Here is a 17,034-nt window from a genome sequence, read left to right on the forward strand (position 1 = left end):
AGACTGGTGGAAGAGTATAAAATAACAGGTGAGGGTGGCTATCTCTAAAGGGAGAGAAGAGATCTTCCCAGAGTGGAACATGCATCCATCATGTAAATATCCAAGGGCAAAGCATTATCAACAGGAAAGGGAGAATTATGTCTAAGATCAAGACAATGAATTCTGGGCTGAGAGAGCCAAGGATGGAGTCTCCAAAGGCTTCAAGCCAAAATATGCTCAGATTGGGCTCAAATCCCAGGTTGTACTACTGATCTCTGGGAAGCCAGGGCAGCCAATATCTATGAAAGCTTATACAGTCTGATGGCCTCTTGTGCTTTTAAATTTCTTGGTCAGGTATGACAACCGACACTACATTGACTGGCCAGGATCCCAAGTTAAAGTCCTGATAAATGTCTGGGAATTTTTTCTAGCCATGAATTCTGACTTGCACAAGGGAAGGAGCATGGAAGAATGAATAGCTGGGGATGATTAGAGAGTAGAAACTGCTTAGGAAATATCAGAATATACTTTATTTCCCAGAGCTAAGGATGAAATGAGGTTCATTTAAACCATTTCCCACCATCTACATAAGGAAAGTGGATCCTAGATATGTCAAGTGACTTGTCCATGTTCTCTCACAACTCTTAAAGGTCAGAAGCTTTGTTCACTTCCACATCCCAAGAAGACAACTTGAGAACTCCAAGGCCAGGACTCTTCTCAGTAAGCCACATTATAGCCTTTGAACCCTAAAGGAGTCAGAAAAGCTTTAACTAGAGGATTGGTCTGGATTCAGGAAAACTGACTTAAACTAGGCCTCAGACACTTGCTTTCTAGCCATGTGACTCTGGGCAAGTCACTGAACCAGATTCTCATCACAACCCAGAGTTCCTGTGAGGATAAAGTGACAAAGCATTTTGCAGATCTTTAAAAAGTAAGTAAGTGCCAGACATTATTGTTACTGTAGTCACAGTCATTGCTATTGACATAATAGCTACAAAATCCTAATTAAGGTCCTATTTGAATTGGAACTTCAGCTTCCAGCTAGAGCAAGGGAAACCCCAGAGTATTTGGGTCCGAATTTCCTTCAACTGTCTCCAAAAATTTATACAAGCCAAAGTCCAGAATATCTAAAACTAGACTGTGATAAGAGAGAAATTTAAAGAAATAATAAAGACAAGAAATAAAAATGCCTGACATGACGGTTAGCTAGTTAGCATTTATATGAATCTTTAAGGTGTGCAAAACACTTTTCAAACATTAGGTCCTCCTTGCCAAGAAAAAACAAAACTCCGGGAGGCAGGGCTATTATTGGCTTCATTTTACAGATGAGAAAACTGAGACTGAGATGAAGTTCAGTGAGGTGAGTAGGGTCGCACAGCTAGGAAGGGCCCTGGGGCAGATGTACAATCAGTTTTCCTTACTCTGAGTACACAACTATATGTCACCACCACACTGACACTTAGTCGGCATTCCTAGGTTCAAAAAGAACCAGGAATATGCTCTGCCATAGAATGCTCATAACCCTCCTGTGAGATCACTAGTATAGACATGGCTAATCCTATTTTACAGGAAAGGAAACTGAGGTTCAGAAAACTTAGTCTATGGGCACATAGATATGAAGCAGCAAAGGCAGGATCTTCAGCCACAGCTCTTCTCAGTCCCAGTCCAAAAGTCCAAAGGAGGAAGTTCTGAAAGGTGACGTTGGTGGTAGGAAAGGGATCAGTTATGAGGGAATTTGTGATTGTGTGAGCAACTCTGGGGTCAGAAAAGGAAGAAGAAACTTTTAGATCAGCCTAAGTTCCTCTACAAATGCCTCAGTGGCAGGGAAGCAATGTTGAGAGGAGGTATTCACAGCAACGGTCAGGATGCTTGAGGAGCAAACAGAGAGGGCAAAGAACAAAGATGATGGAGTCCAGGCCACTGGAGGTGGAAACATCCAATTTCACAGATAGGAGCAGCAGAAAATTCCATAGGTGGGAATCTTCATTCATGAAGAACAGAAGTTGTTTGGTACTCCCATTCCCATCTCTTTTCCTTCTCTTCTCTTGTCTTGTAGAGACCCTATTTCCCAGCATCCATGGGGAGTATTGGGCAAATTAGTCTTGGTGTGCAGCCAAAGGAAAAAGATTTCCTGATATTTTTGCTGATACAGTTTTGAGCAAATCCTGAGATATTCATGGGACTGGGTGAGAAATAGGAAATATACGTGATCAGTGCATGATTAAGAATGAAAGGGAATGTTAACAAAGAGTTACAGGAAAAAAGAAACAACCCGCTCTTTGTTTCATTGAAAAACAGCCAATGATGGAAGGAGCTTTCTCTGAGGAACAGGGAAGCATGTGTGTTATATGAGACTGTCAGGGTGACTTCCAGGTAATGCGGTGGTGTCAGCAGCTCTCCTTTGAAGTAGTTTCTCTCCTCTTTATGCCTCAGTAACTGGTACTTGGGATGGAGAAGGCATGAAGATGGTAATCTATAAGACAAACAGGAACCTCATGCATGAGTCACCCAAGGATGAAAAGTAAAGCAATTGTCAGGACAGAAAATCACTGAGAACATCACCTTTATGCTTGCTAAGTGTTGGCCCTGGCTAAAAAAAGACAGGACTGCATTGCATTGTGATGGACCTGGCTGATACTTATTCTGCCGATTTACTTCCAGCACTGCTCCCTCTCTTTCCACCTCCTTTCTGACTTATGGCATCCTTTCCCTCAACTCCTCCCACTTTGGCTGCAAGGTCACTCTTACATGGACTGCTCTCTCTAACTGCCTTCTATATTCAGGCTAAATTCAAAGGTATGACACTAACCCCAAAAAGATAGCCAAACCAATTAATAAGATGAAAAGCTGTGCTCTGTGAACCTTAAAAATTCCCAGACCCTACTTCATAAGACTGGATTAAGACCATTCCCTATTTGGGCAGTGAACTCTACTTAGATCAGGAATGTGAGAACTCTACTTCACCTACTTGGGTCTGACCTAGGGGAAGATAAAGTTGTAAACTCTTTTCTGAACAATGAAAAGTACTTAAACCCATACTTAAGCCATGCCTATTTTTAGAACTAATACAAAGGGGTGCTAAGTACCTATAAAGGTCAAGCAACTTGTGAATTTATAAGGAACAAATTGCTGAGAAACTTACTCAGAGCTTTCCTGGTGTGAATTACTCAAAAGTTCACACCTTCTTAGGTGTGAACTAAGAATGGTCTGACCTTTGAAAAATGTCTATTGTGATTGGTAGATGTAGGAATTCAGGGGAGGTGACAAAGGAGAAAATGCCTTCTAAAAGGAGACGAAAAGCTCTCTCTGAAAAGAGTCAGCTGGGAAAGGCTGCTTTGAAGGGTCTCTCTGGAGACTCTCTCAGGGACATTTCCGATTGAGGATTGAGCTGGTGAAGGCAGCTGAGATGGAGCTGGCCTGGTGTCACTAGAATCCTTGCTTAGACAGATCTTGTGATGAGTGATTAAGGACTGACTGATCTTTTCTCTTAGGGCTTAGGCCTGGGTTGGCCAGGACTGGCCAGGGCCGGCTTATCCCTTTCTCATTATTTCCTTTTTCTCTCTTTCTCTCTTTCTTTAATTCCTCATTGTATTATTAATTAAATTATCTATAAAACCCAGTTGACTTGGGTTTATTCATAATTGGGAATATTTCCCTGGCGACCACCTTATATTTGATTTGAAATAAGACACTATAGTGAAAACATATTTCCTGCGGTCACAATTTACTCATCCACTCATATGTACTACAATTTAAGTCTTCCAACTATTTTAATTATTACAGCTCTCAGCCTAGGTGAAGCATAGCTTGGCATTCCCTAAAAGGTCCCCCTCTAGTCCTTTTCAGCAGGTTGTCAATGGATTTGCCTCACACCCTTTCCAGGTAAATACAATGTCCCAGAAAGAGACTCACTACCTTGTGAGGTCATCAAATGGATCAAAGTACTCCTTTGGTTTCTCAATTACTATGTCTTCTCTTTGGAGGCCAGATGGGAAACCAAAATATCCCTCCCCTCTTCTGATCTTAAGTGGGGTACAGTATCTGCCTAGATGAGGAGTGAACAGTGAATTCTTGATCTAGTAGAGGTGGTGAGAAAGAAAGAATGAACAGATTTGCATACAGAGTTGTGCCTCTGAGTGCCCGGGGAATCTTGACCTCCTCACTGGTAGCCCCAAAGGAAGGTTGGTCTCTGACACTGGATATGATGCTTAGGAACATGGAGGCAGAAGCCCAAAATTTCTTAGCCATTCTCTCTGAAGAAAAGTTTTCCTCTTACTAGTTCTTGAGAGGACTCACTTGCTGATCCCCCTAGAGAAGTCCTGTGGCACAGTAAAGTAAAGGAGTCACCATATAACATCAGCTACTCACCCCACTCTGACTACAACAAGTTGCTTTACAGCCAAAGCTTGAGACTGCGATGGAGAAGGCAAATTCCAAAATGGCGAGGATCAGCAGAATCACATTGATTCCCTGAAAGAGGGCACAGAGAATGGTGAGGGAAGGACACAAGGCCCCACTTCTAGCCACTCAGGAAGAAAAAATATATGTATAGGGAAGATTATAGGGTGTTGTCATCTGGAGACAAAATTTAAACATATATCAAGTTCGTTTCCAACTTTAAAGTATAATATGAATATTAGTTATTGTTATTACTTTGATCAATAATGTCATATTTAAATATGTGTAAGATCCATAAAACATGTCCCAGATAAAAATCCCATGTGAGTCTTCATGAAACGATGACTGTCTCTACTTTTCAGTTAGCAAACTAAGTCTCAGAAATGCAAACTGGTCTGCCTTTGACTAAACACATTTCCTTCTTTTTTGCTCTAGCTCATATTCCAACTAGGCTGGCATCCATCGAGATACATCCTGGATGCTCAGCACAATTCTGTTTGATAAAGAAAAATCTAAACCCTCTAGAGGGTTCTGTCCAGAGTTTAATTACTGTTTCCATTTCACATACAGATTTGATAACTCTGGGGTATTCATTAGTTAGTTTCCTGTATCCCCCCATCCCACAATGCTTCCTGCAGTCTACAGTAAGAATCCCAATCCTAGTTGTGCACTTATAACTTCATAATCTTAAACATTTCCTAGAGAAACGCTTCTTAGTTCAATTTGTTCCTAATTTCATTTATTGCCTTGAATATCTAAGTGACCCTTTCATAATCTTTACCTCCCAATCTTGGCCTGCTCTCTCTTTTTCTAATTGTCTTTGCCCACATCAACTATAGACCTTGTAGAGGCCCATGTTAATTTGCTGGTTATTTTCCTCCTTCGAAGCTCTTCTCAGCTGGAATTCTATCCTTAAAGACTCCCTTATCTCACCCCTCTCCATCCATCAAAAATGGGATCTCTCCCCTCAAGCATTTTATAAAGCTTTTTTCACAAATATCTTTTTCCATCCTTGTCCTTCCCCAAAGAACAAATGAGACAGAGAGTTCCTTGAAAGCAAGAACTCTGGCATTTCAAAACTTATCTCTGAATCACCTCTGCAGAGCATATTGCCACAAAACAGTGATAAGTGAATATACTCAGATACTCTTTGGTTGACTTGAATTGAATAGGAATGAACAGGACTTAATGAAAATGTTAATTTCCTCCCATGCTTTGGAATTCTAAGCATTTGCATTTCTGACCCAGAACATAGGAAGATCCAGAAATATGAATTTCCTCTTGTTTTCCAACTCAAGAAGATTGCCCTTCCTCAAATGTTCAGACCTCCTCAGGACCCTTGGGTGTCTCTGCTCTGGCCTGTACAGATTGGCCATTTCAAACATCCACAGTCATGACAGACCACCTCTTGGACGTACTCACCAGCAACACAGCCAAACCGCAAACACAGGTATCTTGGGCAGTTACTTGGTAACAATAATAATAGGATGAATCATTCATTGCCAAGTTGATTGATAAAAAGATGATTCCCAGCCCAGCTGCCACTGTGCTGATAGTGTTCATTGCTAGGCTACTTTGGACCTGAAAACAAGGAAGAATTCATTAACCAATGAAGGCATTAACCCTTGGGGTTACTACTATGTGTCCAGTCACGTTTGACCCATTTGTGAATCCAACAAGAGAAAGATACACCTATAGAACAACTGCTATGTATGTGCTAGAGATCGTGTAAGCCTCTCTAGATACAAAGAATAATTCCAAAATTGATTGATTGCTGAGTGCTTCACATTCAAGTTAATGCAGCATCCTTGATTTTCTTTAAGACAATTGAGGACATTGAGGGAGCTGAAAAGTCAGTAGAACTCATTCTTTCTCCTGGTATAGCTTTACCAGGCAGCAATTGGAACAATGATGCCGCAGTCAATAGTGATCCATACCCTCTGTGACCCCAGGTTGCTAACTCAGCCATATGGCATTGGTCAATCAAACATTCTATAGCACAGCTTGGGCATCCGAGGCTCTGTCTTAAGGAACTTTCTGTTTTTTCCCTTCCCCTTCCAGAGGAAATAAAAGAGATCAGAAGTTTCTTCTCCATGAGCTATGAAGAAAGAAGGAATATCACCCACCAGAGTATTTGTGGTTTTATTCTCTGCAGCAATGGAGAGGGAGCCAGAGACAAGGAACTGTGGATAGAAAGCATAATATATCAGTGACTTAAAACCTTTTTTTCTGAGCCTATTGGGATCACCCTTGCCCAGCCACTCACTACCTGCCTCTCCCATCCTTCAGAACTTGTCTCTGAGGGCTCCAACTGGGTGCCTCCTAAACATTTGGACAAAGAGTAATAATCAGACCTCCCTTCTTTCAATAGGAGAATTTGAATTCAAGTAACCATGTCAAAAATGAAAACAGACTAATGTCCTATTGCTTATCCTTAATGAAAGTTTGAGAGTAAGTGAGGTATTTCACATGTGTACCAATCCAATGGTTTTTACATTATACAAATATACATATTATATATCTGTGGGTATGAACATTTATTTTTCTCTGTATTTTCCTTCATGTGTCTAATGAGATTCACAAATCATAGAAGTGAGAGAAAACTCTTCCCTGTAATAAATATTCTGAAATGACCTTCCCGAAAGTACAACACTGCCTGAGATCATGGTATTGTGGGGCATTATGGCCCATTAATTCCTTTACATATAGCTGGTTTCTCTTTTAAAGTAATGGCTGAGAAACTGATCTGTGAAATGTTAGAAGACTATATGAGAGCTCTTCCTGGAAGAAGAGTGGATTTTCTGCGTAGCTCTTCATCAAGATCCCATGTTGAGCATCTTTTCCCCACATTCCCAATTTTCATCTTCATTTTATGTGTTACCTTCCCTGTTAGACTACAAACTCTTAGAGTGCAGGAACTGTCTTCTGCCTCTTTTTGTATCTCTAGCATTACACAAAATAACTGGCACATGAAAGTCCATTAAGAACGATCTGCTGATTGATTGACAAAAGATAAAAAGCAATGGTTTAGGTGGAGTCTGAAGGCATAAATATTCTATAGATGCTCACTGAAAGAGACATTGCTTTGGGGAAAGATCATTGGAGAAAGCACAATTCTCTCTGCTTTGAAGCCTATTGTCATCTATTGCTGTCTACCTCCTGCTTGAAGGAAACCTCATAAGGTTGCCTGGGTTCCAAAAGAGTTCCATAGATCTCAACAGAGAAAGAAAAAGAGCAGAAAAGATGCAATTTCCACCTGCATTTCCATGAGCTAGATCGATAACGTTTTGTTTTATTTTTAAGAAAAAATTTCTTAGTCTCCTAATCAGGGTAGCCATAGGAGAAAGAGCTCAAAATCACTTCCATGGTGCAAAATGGGAGAATAGGCTTCCATAGCCAAAGAGCTGCAAAGATGACAAGGAGAGGTGATGGCAGAGTTCTTTCGCCCAACAGGTGATGCATGCTACAGACTGTTTCTTGAAGAGAATAAGAATATCATCAGCGATAATATAGAGTTGAATTGTCCCACATGTGGCTTTCTGCGAGGTTTCCATAAGGGGATGCTCACTCTCTCCAATGAATAGTGGCACAAGTTTATGGCTGGACTGTTACATTTTGATGATTTCATCTCCTGAGTAAATGCTCTGAATATTTTAAAAGTAGGATTATTGCTTTTGTTTTCTTATTTGATCAATGTTTCCCCCATAGGAACCAATAGTGAGTTATTTTGCAGAATCAGGGAGGACCTTAATTAGGACTTGAGAGATCCAGTTCCAGATCATGAGGGTGAATCCACCCTTGAAAGTGGGTTATGCCGAGGACTCTGCATGACTTTTTGATAACCACATGGATACTCCTCCGGGAAACCCTAGCCGTTCAACGTGATAGTAGGTTTGGTTTGTGAACCAGCTCAGAGGGACAAGAATGGTCAGTCTCTCAATCAGGTGATAAAACAGGTTTTTTTTAAGAAAAGGATTCCAAAGTATGTATCATTTTTTTAAAAACCTTACCTTCTATCTTAGAATCAATACTAAGTATTGGTTCCAAGGCAAAAAGAGCCATAAAGTCTATGCAATGGGGGTTTAAGTGACTTGCCCAGGGTCACACAGCTAGGAAGTATCTGAGGCCAGATTTGTACCTATAATCTGCACCATCTCTACACTTAGCACTTAACCCACTGAGCCACCCAGCTGCCCCCTTGTGTATCATTTCTGAAGAGATATGAATTACTAATGAGTTGCTCTATCGACTATCTCAATTATATTAAAGCCAGTCACTTGGGTGGCTTACCATTGTTTTAGAGTCAACTGAACACTGAACTTTGAATCATAATCCTAATTCAGACAAAACTTAGTTATAAGACTCTAAGGAAGGCTAGCAATAATTGAATTCCAGCTTCCTCCTTTGTAAAATAGGTATTGTAGCAGTCCAGCCCATATGTATAATGGAGAGACAAGGATTGTGTGTGGGCACATGGCCATTCTGCACATGGCAATGAACTCTGAGATTCCCAGTGTGGCTGGAGTTAGGGCGTGAAAGGTTGCTTCCCTTTATCTCACTCACCTGAGGATAAAAACTCCACCTTCACCTGTCGTAATTTGCAATTATCCAATGGCAATACACTATGTAACTCATCAATATGTATTGAGACATTATGTAACTTATCAATATGTATAGAGTTCATTTGCATATCAAAGAGATTAAATAGGGAAGCTGTGGCCAGCTCCTCTCTCCTTGGAGGATCTCACAGGTTTGCTCAACACTGTCTTTCCACCTTTCTCTCTCCCCTCTATCTCTACCTGAGGCCTGGCCTTCGGCCAGGTGTCTCTTTCTTTTCCAATGCTAATACCTAGCATTCTCTAATTCTCTCTATTAGTCTCTATTCATTCTCCCAGCTGAGCTATATCATCCTCTGACCAGTGAAGTGTTAAATTGGGATCTCTGGATGGAAATAGCCTTTCAGTGACATCCATTGATCGGGGCATGGCTGCGGCTCCAAGATATTAATGATAACTGATCTCTGACTCATTATTGATGTCTCAAAGTTGGCTCCTTCACACCCTTCACGGGATCCAGAACTTCTATCCCTTTTCTATCTTCCTATCATAAGGCTTCTCACTGGCCGGGAGGCTTTAGATATGATAATACAAGTACTCCCTGATTTAGAGGGTCTTGTGGTTAGATGATTTTGAAATGTATAATACTGAAAGCCATCAAAATCATTAAACCATAGGTAATGAACAGCTCATTTCTTTCCAAATATTCATATAATGACATTGCAGGCAGTACTGCCTAAGTTGTAGGAGAATGAAGGTACAGATTCTATCTCAGCACTCAGTAGCTCAGGACCCTTCAGTAAGTCACTTCGTGGCTTTGAGCTCAAAAAGTGAGATGAGATGAACAATAATATGTCTCATCCCTGCCTTTCTAATTGTATTCAACTTTGAATTGTTGATCAAAGAAAATCTAGGCTAGGCTTGTCACAGTCTTGGATACTATCTATCTGTCTGTATGTCTATTTATCTGTCTATCTATCCATTATTGATACATCTACCTATCTATCCATCCATCCACCCATCTATCTATCTACCTATTTATCTATCTATCCATCCATCTATCCATCCATCCATCTATCCATCCATCCATCCATCCATCCATCCATCTAAATATTGATCTATCTATCCATCTAATTATCTATTATTCTGCATACTATACATAGTTGAATATATATATATATATATTTGTAATATGCATTATATAGTATTACCATGTATATCACATATTGCCACATTTACATATTAAATATACTATACAATATATGTTGCAAAAGCAACCCTTTCCCACCTACACTCTGAGAAATTACAAACGAGAAACCTTGGGCATAAAGGATATGTTGTAGATATCTAGATTCCCTCCTGTCTCCAAGGAATAAATGGGGGAAATTCCACATTTCAGAATTAGTTTCACTACTTCTACTCACAAATGCTGTTCCCCAGAATATGTAGCCAGTGCTAAGAAAAAAATGTTCATGTGGGTAACGTCTCGGTTGAACCAAAATGATAATCATTCCCAAGGCAAAGGTCATCAGGGCGATCATGATCTGGACAGTCTAGAAGGGAAAGAAATATTCATGAGCATAAAGAAGATTTACTCACTTCTCTCTAGAAATTGAGTCGAAGATTCATCTGATTTTCCCAAATGCTTTCCTTATATAATCTTTCTGAGTATAAACAAGAGTTCATGCTAATTGACATGTTGCCATTCAATAATTCTTCAGTTCATGCTGGACTCTGATTCCATTTGGGGTTTTCTTGGCAAAAGTTGTAGAGTGATTTGTTATTTCCTTCTCCAACATATTTTATAAATGAGGAAACTGAGGCAAACAAGGTGAAATAACTTGCCTAGGGCCACACAGGTAGAAAGAGTGTGAGACCAGAATTCAATTCAGGAAGATAAGTCTTCCTGACTCCAGATCCAACATTCTATCCTCTGTGCCAAATTCACACATAGATGACTAATAATCAGTTAACTGATTAATTGCTTGAGATTTCAGGTCCAAGAAAATAGATCATCCCCCAACTCTATCCCTAAAACCTCTAGAACTTTGGACATGTCCTTTCTTCTACCTGATTCTATTTCCTCGTCTGTAAAATAAGAACATTAGACTAGAAAATCTCTAATATCTTGTCCAACTCTAAATCCTAGAATCACATGAGTGTGAGACAGAAAAGCATAGTGGATAGAGAACTTGCTGAAAGATCAAGAAGGCTTGGGCTGAGGTCCTATTAATTTGTAAATATACTGACTGGTTGGTACCAGACACATAATGGAAATTCTTACGTCATGACATCTGGCAAATTTTTATGTTTAAAAATATCAGGGTTGTTACCTAGCTGTATAGCTGGGAGGAATTTCCTCACCAAAAATCCCCTATAACAATGGAATCATAGCTCCAGAATACACAACTAATTCTTTTTTTTTTTAGTATTTTTATTTGGAAAAAAATAACTATATGATCCAAGATAATGCCTGTAGAATTTTTGTTGTTCAATCAATGCTAATTCTTCATGTCCACATATTAGGGTTTTCTTGACAGAGATACTGGAATGGTTGTCATTTCCTTTTCCAGATCATTTTACAGATGTGTGACTTGCTCAGTGTCTTATAACTAGTAGCCAGATTTGAACTCAAAAGGATGAGCCTTCCTGACTCTTACACCCAGCACTCTGCACTGTGGCTCCACTTCACTGTGCTTTCCTGTAGAACACTTAGTAAATTTTTATGCTTTTACAAGAGGAGAAGTAATTTATGACCTGGGAGGAAATAGCCAGTGAACCCAGAAAATATGAAGAAGGTAAACAAAAGATGATAAACACTAAATTAGCTGCATTCCTTTGATGGTTAAGGGAAGATTTCCTTCAGTTGAGGACCCCACAGCTAAGCAAAATCCTGTCTCTTTTCTCTTCTTCTTCCTAAGTACCATTTTGCTTTCTGATGTCATCCTATCTAGATATTTTTATATAATGCCATCACAGAGCAATGAATAGGAAAAAAGGAGAGATATCATGAAAAAACTTCCCAGGAGAAAAGAAGGAAACAGGAGCTCCAAGACACCAATTACAGGTGTTTATCCATCCTCAGCACCATTGCCAAACAGGGAAACATCCCTTTTCCACCTAATCGGACTAAACGAAGAGGCTTCAAGGCATGGACTAAATAAATTTGAGACAAAGCCCTGGATCCTCTGTAGGGCCAACTTTGACACTCTGTACAGCAGGGCATTCAGGGAGCTTATAAATGTCCCTCTCTAAGACTAAGTCAATAAATTCTTGAGCGGGTGGTTCAATTCTAGCCCATCCAGAAGTCTGCTGAGCCAGAAGAATATCACATTCATAAGACAGCCTAGTACAGAGTGGAAATAGCAATGAATTTTGAGAAAGGAGACTTCTATTCAAATACTAAGCACTTCTTGTTTAATATTTAAATCCCAGCAAGACCTGGAACTTCTCTAGCTTACTCATCTGTTAAATGAGGAGGACTTTGCCTGAGATGCAAACGCTTGAAAGATTGTTGGCTTTAGTTAGGATCACTTTGTCATTGTTCAGTCATTAGATCATGTCTGACTCTTCATGGCCCCTGGATCATAGCTATTCCTAGGGATTTCTTGGCCAGGTAGTTTGCAATTTCCTTCTCCAGGGGATCCAGAAGATCCTTTGATCAGGCAATGAGAGGTTAGGTGACTTTCCTCGGGTCACACACCACATAAGTTTCTAAGGAATCATTTGAACTTGGGTGTTCTTGACACAAGGCCAAATACTCTATCTACTGAGCCAGCTAGCTGCCTCCTATGCAAACAGAAGTTTAGTGACTTGACCAAGGACATGCAGATAGGAAGTGTCCAAGGCTGGATTTGGACACAGGCATTTATGACTCCGGTCCTAGTACTCTTAACAACTGAGGCATAGCTGTCTTTTGGAATCACTTGCCAGGATTAAAATCTCAAGTCTACTTTGTACTATTTGTATGACAATGGATCTGCTTCTAAAACTGCTAGGATCTCAGTTTCCCCAACTGTAAAATGAGGAGGGAATGATTGACTAGATGACTTCTGAGGTTCATTTCAGCTCTCATGTATCAAAATATAACAATGATTTTTAAGGTTAGGTAATAATTTGACAAATATTAAGTATTTACTCTTTGCCAAGCACTGGGCTAAGCTCTGCAGATACAAAGATACAAAAGCAAAACTGATTTCTTCTCACTACCAAACCTACAATCTTGTAAGTTCCCCCCAACCAGAAACATATGAATCAGCTCTCCCAGCAATGGGGGACTCCAACTCACCCCCAGCACCTTGGGCTCCCCTTTCAGGAAGTTCTGCAGGTATGCTTTCGATTTATATAATGGCACAGGTGTTCCTATTGGACCTTGTGGGAAGGAAATGGTACCCATCTGGGGAAAGGATGAGAATGTTCCCTTTGTTGTTGCCTGCGACTCCATGAAGCCACTTGTGGTGCTATAAAAAGAGAAAAAAAGTCACATGAAACATGGGCTCAGAGTGTCCTCCCAATTGGAGAACTAAAAAGATGGTGGAAAGGTAGCCAAACAAGCTAAAATCTTGAACTACAATAACGGCGGTCTATGGGGTCTGGAATGATGGAGCTGATAGTTGTACAGCCTTCTGCCCTGATCAGATCACAACTTGATTATTATATTCAATTTGAGGTTCCATAGTTTAGGAAGAAAACTGATGAGTTGCAGAATATACAGAGGTGGCAATCAAGATGGCAAAGAGAGCTGATGGAAAAGAAAACCTGGAAAAGGCTGACCTGTAGAGAAGATTTAGTTGGTTCAAAGAATAAAATGAGGTTCCCATTAAGACTGAAAGGCAAGGGGTCATGCCCTTCACAGGAGAAGATAATATCCCTGAAACCCTCAAAGGAGAACACACAATTTTAACATTTTTTTCAGTTATGAGTATGGAGTAGTGTGGATCAAAATATTCTGTCCAGCCAAATTCTATAAGTTTCCAAAAACATGTATGCAGGTAGGTTAGGTTCTGCTCATAGAGTGAAGCATGAGTTTTGAGACTGATGGGTGCTATATGCTTGTCTGTCCCAAACCACAAAAGCGAAATAGTCCCTTTGACGTATATCCAGGGTCCTTTTTTGATGCTATTTATAGCATCAGATGTGAAGAGTAGAAAGTAGAGAGATGAACATGAATTTCTGTGATCTCCAACGGCTAATGTCTCCTCTCCTCCATTCCTCGCCCTCTCAGCGTTTAGAAAAGGCCTGCAGTCTACACAGCAGGAGTGGAACTAACAAGATTGCATGGCCTGAAAATTCATGCAAACAGGGTTTCTGGGTCTATTTCAGGAGCACCTCCCTCTAAGATACTTGTCTCTTCCACACTAAATCCAATCTGCACAAGAAAACATCAAGATGATTATCACCAGAGGAAGGGAGGGATTTACCTACATCATGAGCCATCTTTGTCACTGTACTGGTACAAAACTTTTACTCTGATTTGAGAGGGCCTGGCAGCACTTGAGAGCCAGCCAATGAGGTCTGCATCAAGGAATGAAAGGCAGAAAGATCACCACGGTGGGCAGCAATCCATTCCTCTTATTCACACTAAACAAGGTGAATCTGGAGGTTGTCCCTGAGCTACAAGAGTTTGGGAGTATCTAAGGATTGCCCAATGAAAGATATTCCCTTCAGAGGAGCCCAGCATATGCAAGGCCAGGAAGGAGCTTTTTGAAAATACAAGCCCCAGAGAGTCTCTGCTCAGAGCCAAAAGAATTTTTCTCTTCATCCCCCTGTAACCGAATCTGTTCTGTCCTGTGAGTCTTGGGAAAGAACTGACTAAAAAGGCCCCTCTCTAAAGACTTTGATATTCCTTTGACTGCAGTATCTTTTTAAATCCCTCCTAACCACTGGGTTCTAGCCTGGGTTCTAGATTCCTTTCAATGTTCTTTTGCATTTAGCTTCTCCTAAAACCTGGGTTGAGAACTCCCTAGGTACTTACCTGTCCTCTCCACCAGCTCTTCCAGGGTCTCCTGCCCTTCAAATCTTCCTCCTCACAATTTGCTGAGACAAAGGATGGAATTGCACTGAATTAGAGATTCTCCCCTGCAGTTCCAACTGGCCTATCTTCTTGCTTCCTCCTAGCACTATGTCCTTCCCTCTGGTGTTCTCTTACTTATGTGCAGATGTGCTGATGATGGCTACAGCAAGCAGAGTTTCCAAATATCATGAACCCTGACTTCCTCAAAAGAGGAAATGACTAATGATATTTCATGCCATGGATTGGTTTCGTGTGTTTTGGGAGGACATGGACTAGAGCCAGAAAAGATAGGAAGGCATGGATGAGTTTCAATCCTCATTGGTGGAGATCATTTACCCAACAAATTATTATCCTTAGAAAACTACTGATGATTTTACTTTGTCTTGCAAGGATTCTTCAAGATGGCAATGATTATATTGTATTAAAGGACAGGATGTGAGGAGCAACTAAGTGCCTCAGTAAATTGAGAGCCAGAAATATGTATTGGAGGTTCTAGGTTCAAATCTGCACTCAGACACTTCCTAGCTATGTTGCCCTGGGCAAGTAATTTATGATGCACTGCCTAGTCCTTGCATTTCTTCTGCTTTGAAAACAATACACAGTATTGATTTGAAGGTGGAAGGTAAAGTTTTATATTAAAAAACAGAATGTCCAAAGCTAGAAGCAATTCTAATATAAATGAGGTTGCTTTAAAAAAAAAAAAAAGAACCTGATAACATAATTCCTAAACAATAGTGAATGGCAAAGAGTCAACCTGTTTGGTATTCCAGAAACAACAAAAGCAGTGAAACTGGAAGTTTGAATACTCAGAGGGTAATAAAGCATAAGGAAATGGAAAAGGTAGGATGTGGCCAAGCCATGAAGGACTTTATTTAACTCCCTTATCAATGTCTTTATACTTGATTCTTCACATACAGGAAATCCCTGGAGTTTATTGAGTTGGGAGCACATTTGTGCTCTAGTAAGATCACTGTAGCAACTGAGTGGAGGACAGATTGAAGTGAGGCTGTGCTGAAGGAGTCTGACCAACCAATAGTTTTTTTTTGTTGTTTTTATTTCAGCAATCAAGAGGAAAGATGGCAAGTTCCCAAAGTATGGTCATGGTTGTGTGAGTGGAGAGAAGAGAACATGAAAAAATGATGCTGTGATGTTAGAAGCAAGATTTGATGACAAACTTGGATATGTTGGATGAATGACAATAAGAAGTCAGGAAAGACATGAAGATTGAGATCCCAGGAGCCTAGAAGGAAAATGATATTCTCAACAGTAAACAGGAAGTTGAGAGAAGGAGAGAGCAAGACAATGAAGGTGTAAAAAAATTTAAGAGGTTAGTAGAACATTGTGCTCTATTGATACATCCTTCAATATATCCTTTCCTTTCATCAACCCTTTAAAATGTTTTATTGATATTCCTTTTAGTGTCTATCACCATGAATAGACCTTAGATCCTCATTCCCGTTAAACCTAATGTGTCTCAGGAATCCCTGATTTCCTTCAAGACTCTCCTCAATACCATCATCTACATGAGGTCTTTCTTGTAGCCCAATTGTTAGTATCCTCAACTAGGACCCTCATCAGCTGGGTTATTTTGTTTTGTATGCATAGTGTGTATGTATATACATATATAGTGTGTTATGGATATACATATAGATCAGACAGACACAGAAAGAGATAGATGATATTTCCTGTTAAAATGGAAGCTCCTTGAGAGCAACAGCTATATAATCTACTCCCTCGTTATCCAAATGTTTCCAGTAAGTTGAATTTTTACTATTTTTCTATTTTATACCAAATAAGGGACATTACAGACACCATACTGATCATAAACAGGAAAGGAACTATTGCTTATGCCATAGATCATGGCATTGGGAGGGAGGGGTCAGGAAAATAGACTATAGGAAAGGAGTGACTCTGATTCAGGACTTTTAGATGACAATCTGGGTTAGGGTTGTTGCTTAGACTGGTGGAAGAGTATAAAATAACAGGTGAAGGTGGCTATCCCTAAAGGGAGAGAAGAGATCTTCCCAGAGTGGAACATGCACCCATCATGTAAATACCCAGGGGCAGAGCATTATCAACAGGAAAGGG

At 40.2% G+C, this 17,034-nt stretch overlaps 1 protein-coding gene across 1 annotated transcript; it reads right to left on the bottom strand.

Moving 5' to 3' along the window:
• Window positions 1–1,175: 1,175 nt before the first annotated feature.
• Window positions 1,176–15,074, bottom strand: LOC103094414 (membrane-spanning 4-domains subfamily A member 4A-like). Its single transcript, XM_007497558.3, has 7 exons — window positions 14,908–15,074; window positions 13,222–13,393; window positions 10,358–10,486; window positions 6,504–6,560; window positions 5,800–5,958; window positions 4,348–4,449; window positions 1,176–2,452 (listed from the first exon to the last, which is right to left on the bottom strand). Exons 2-7 carry the CDS (start codon window positions 13,375–13,377, stop codon window positions 2,402–2,404), a joined length of 654 nt encoding a protein of 217 aa, XP_007497620.2. The 5' UTR covers window positions 13,378–13,393; window positions 14,908–15,074; the 3' UTR covers window positions 1,176–2,401.
• Between the last annotated feature and the right edge of the window lie 1,960 nt (window positions 15,075–17,034).

This window comes from Monodelphis domestica, chromosome 6 (assembly GCF_027887165.1).
Source record: "Monodelphis domestica isolate mMonDom1 chromosome 6, mMonDom1.pri, whole genome shotgun sequence".
Classification (NCBI taxonomy): Eukaryota; Metazoa; Chordata; class Mammalia; order Didelphimorphia; family Didelphidae; genus Monodelphis; species Monodelphis domestica.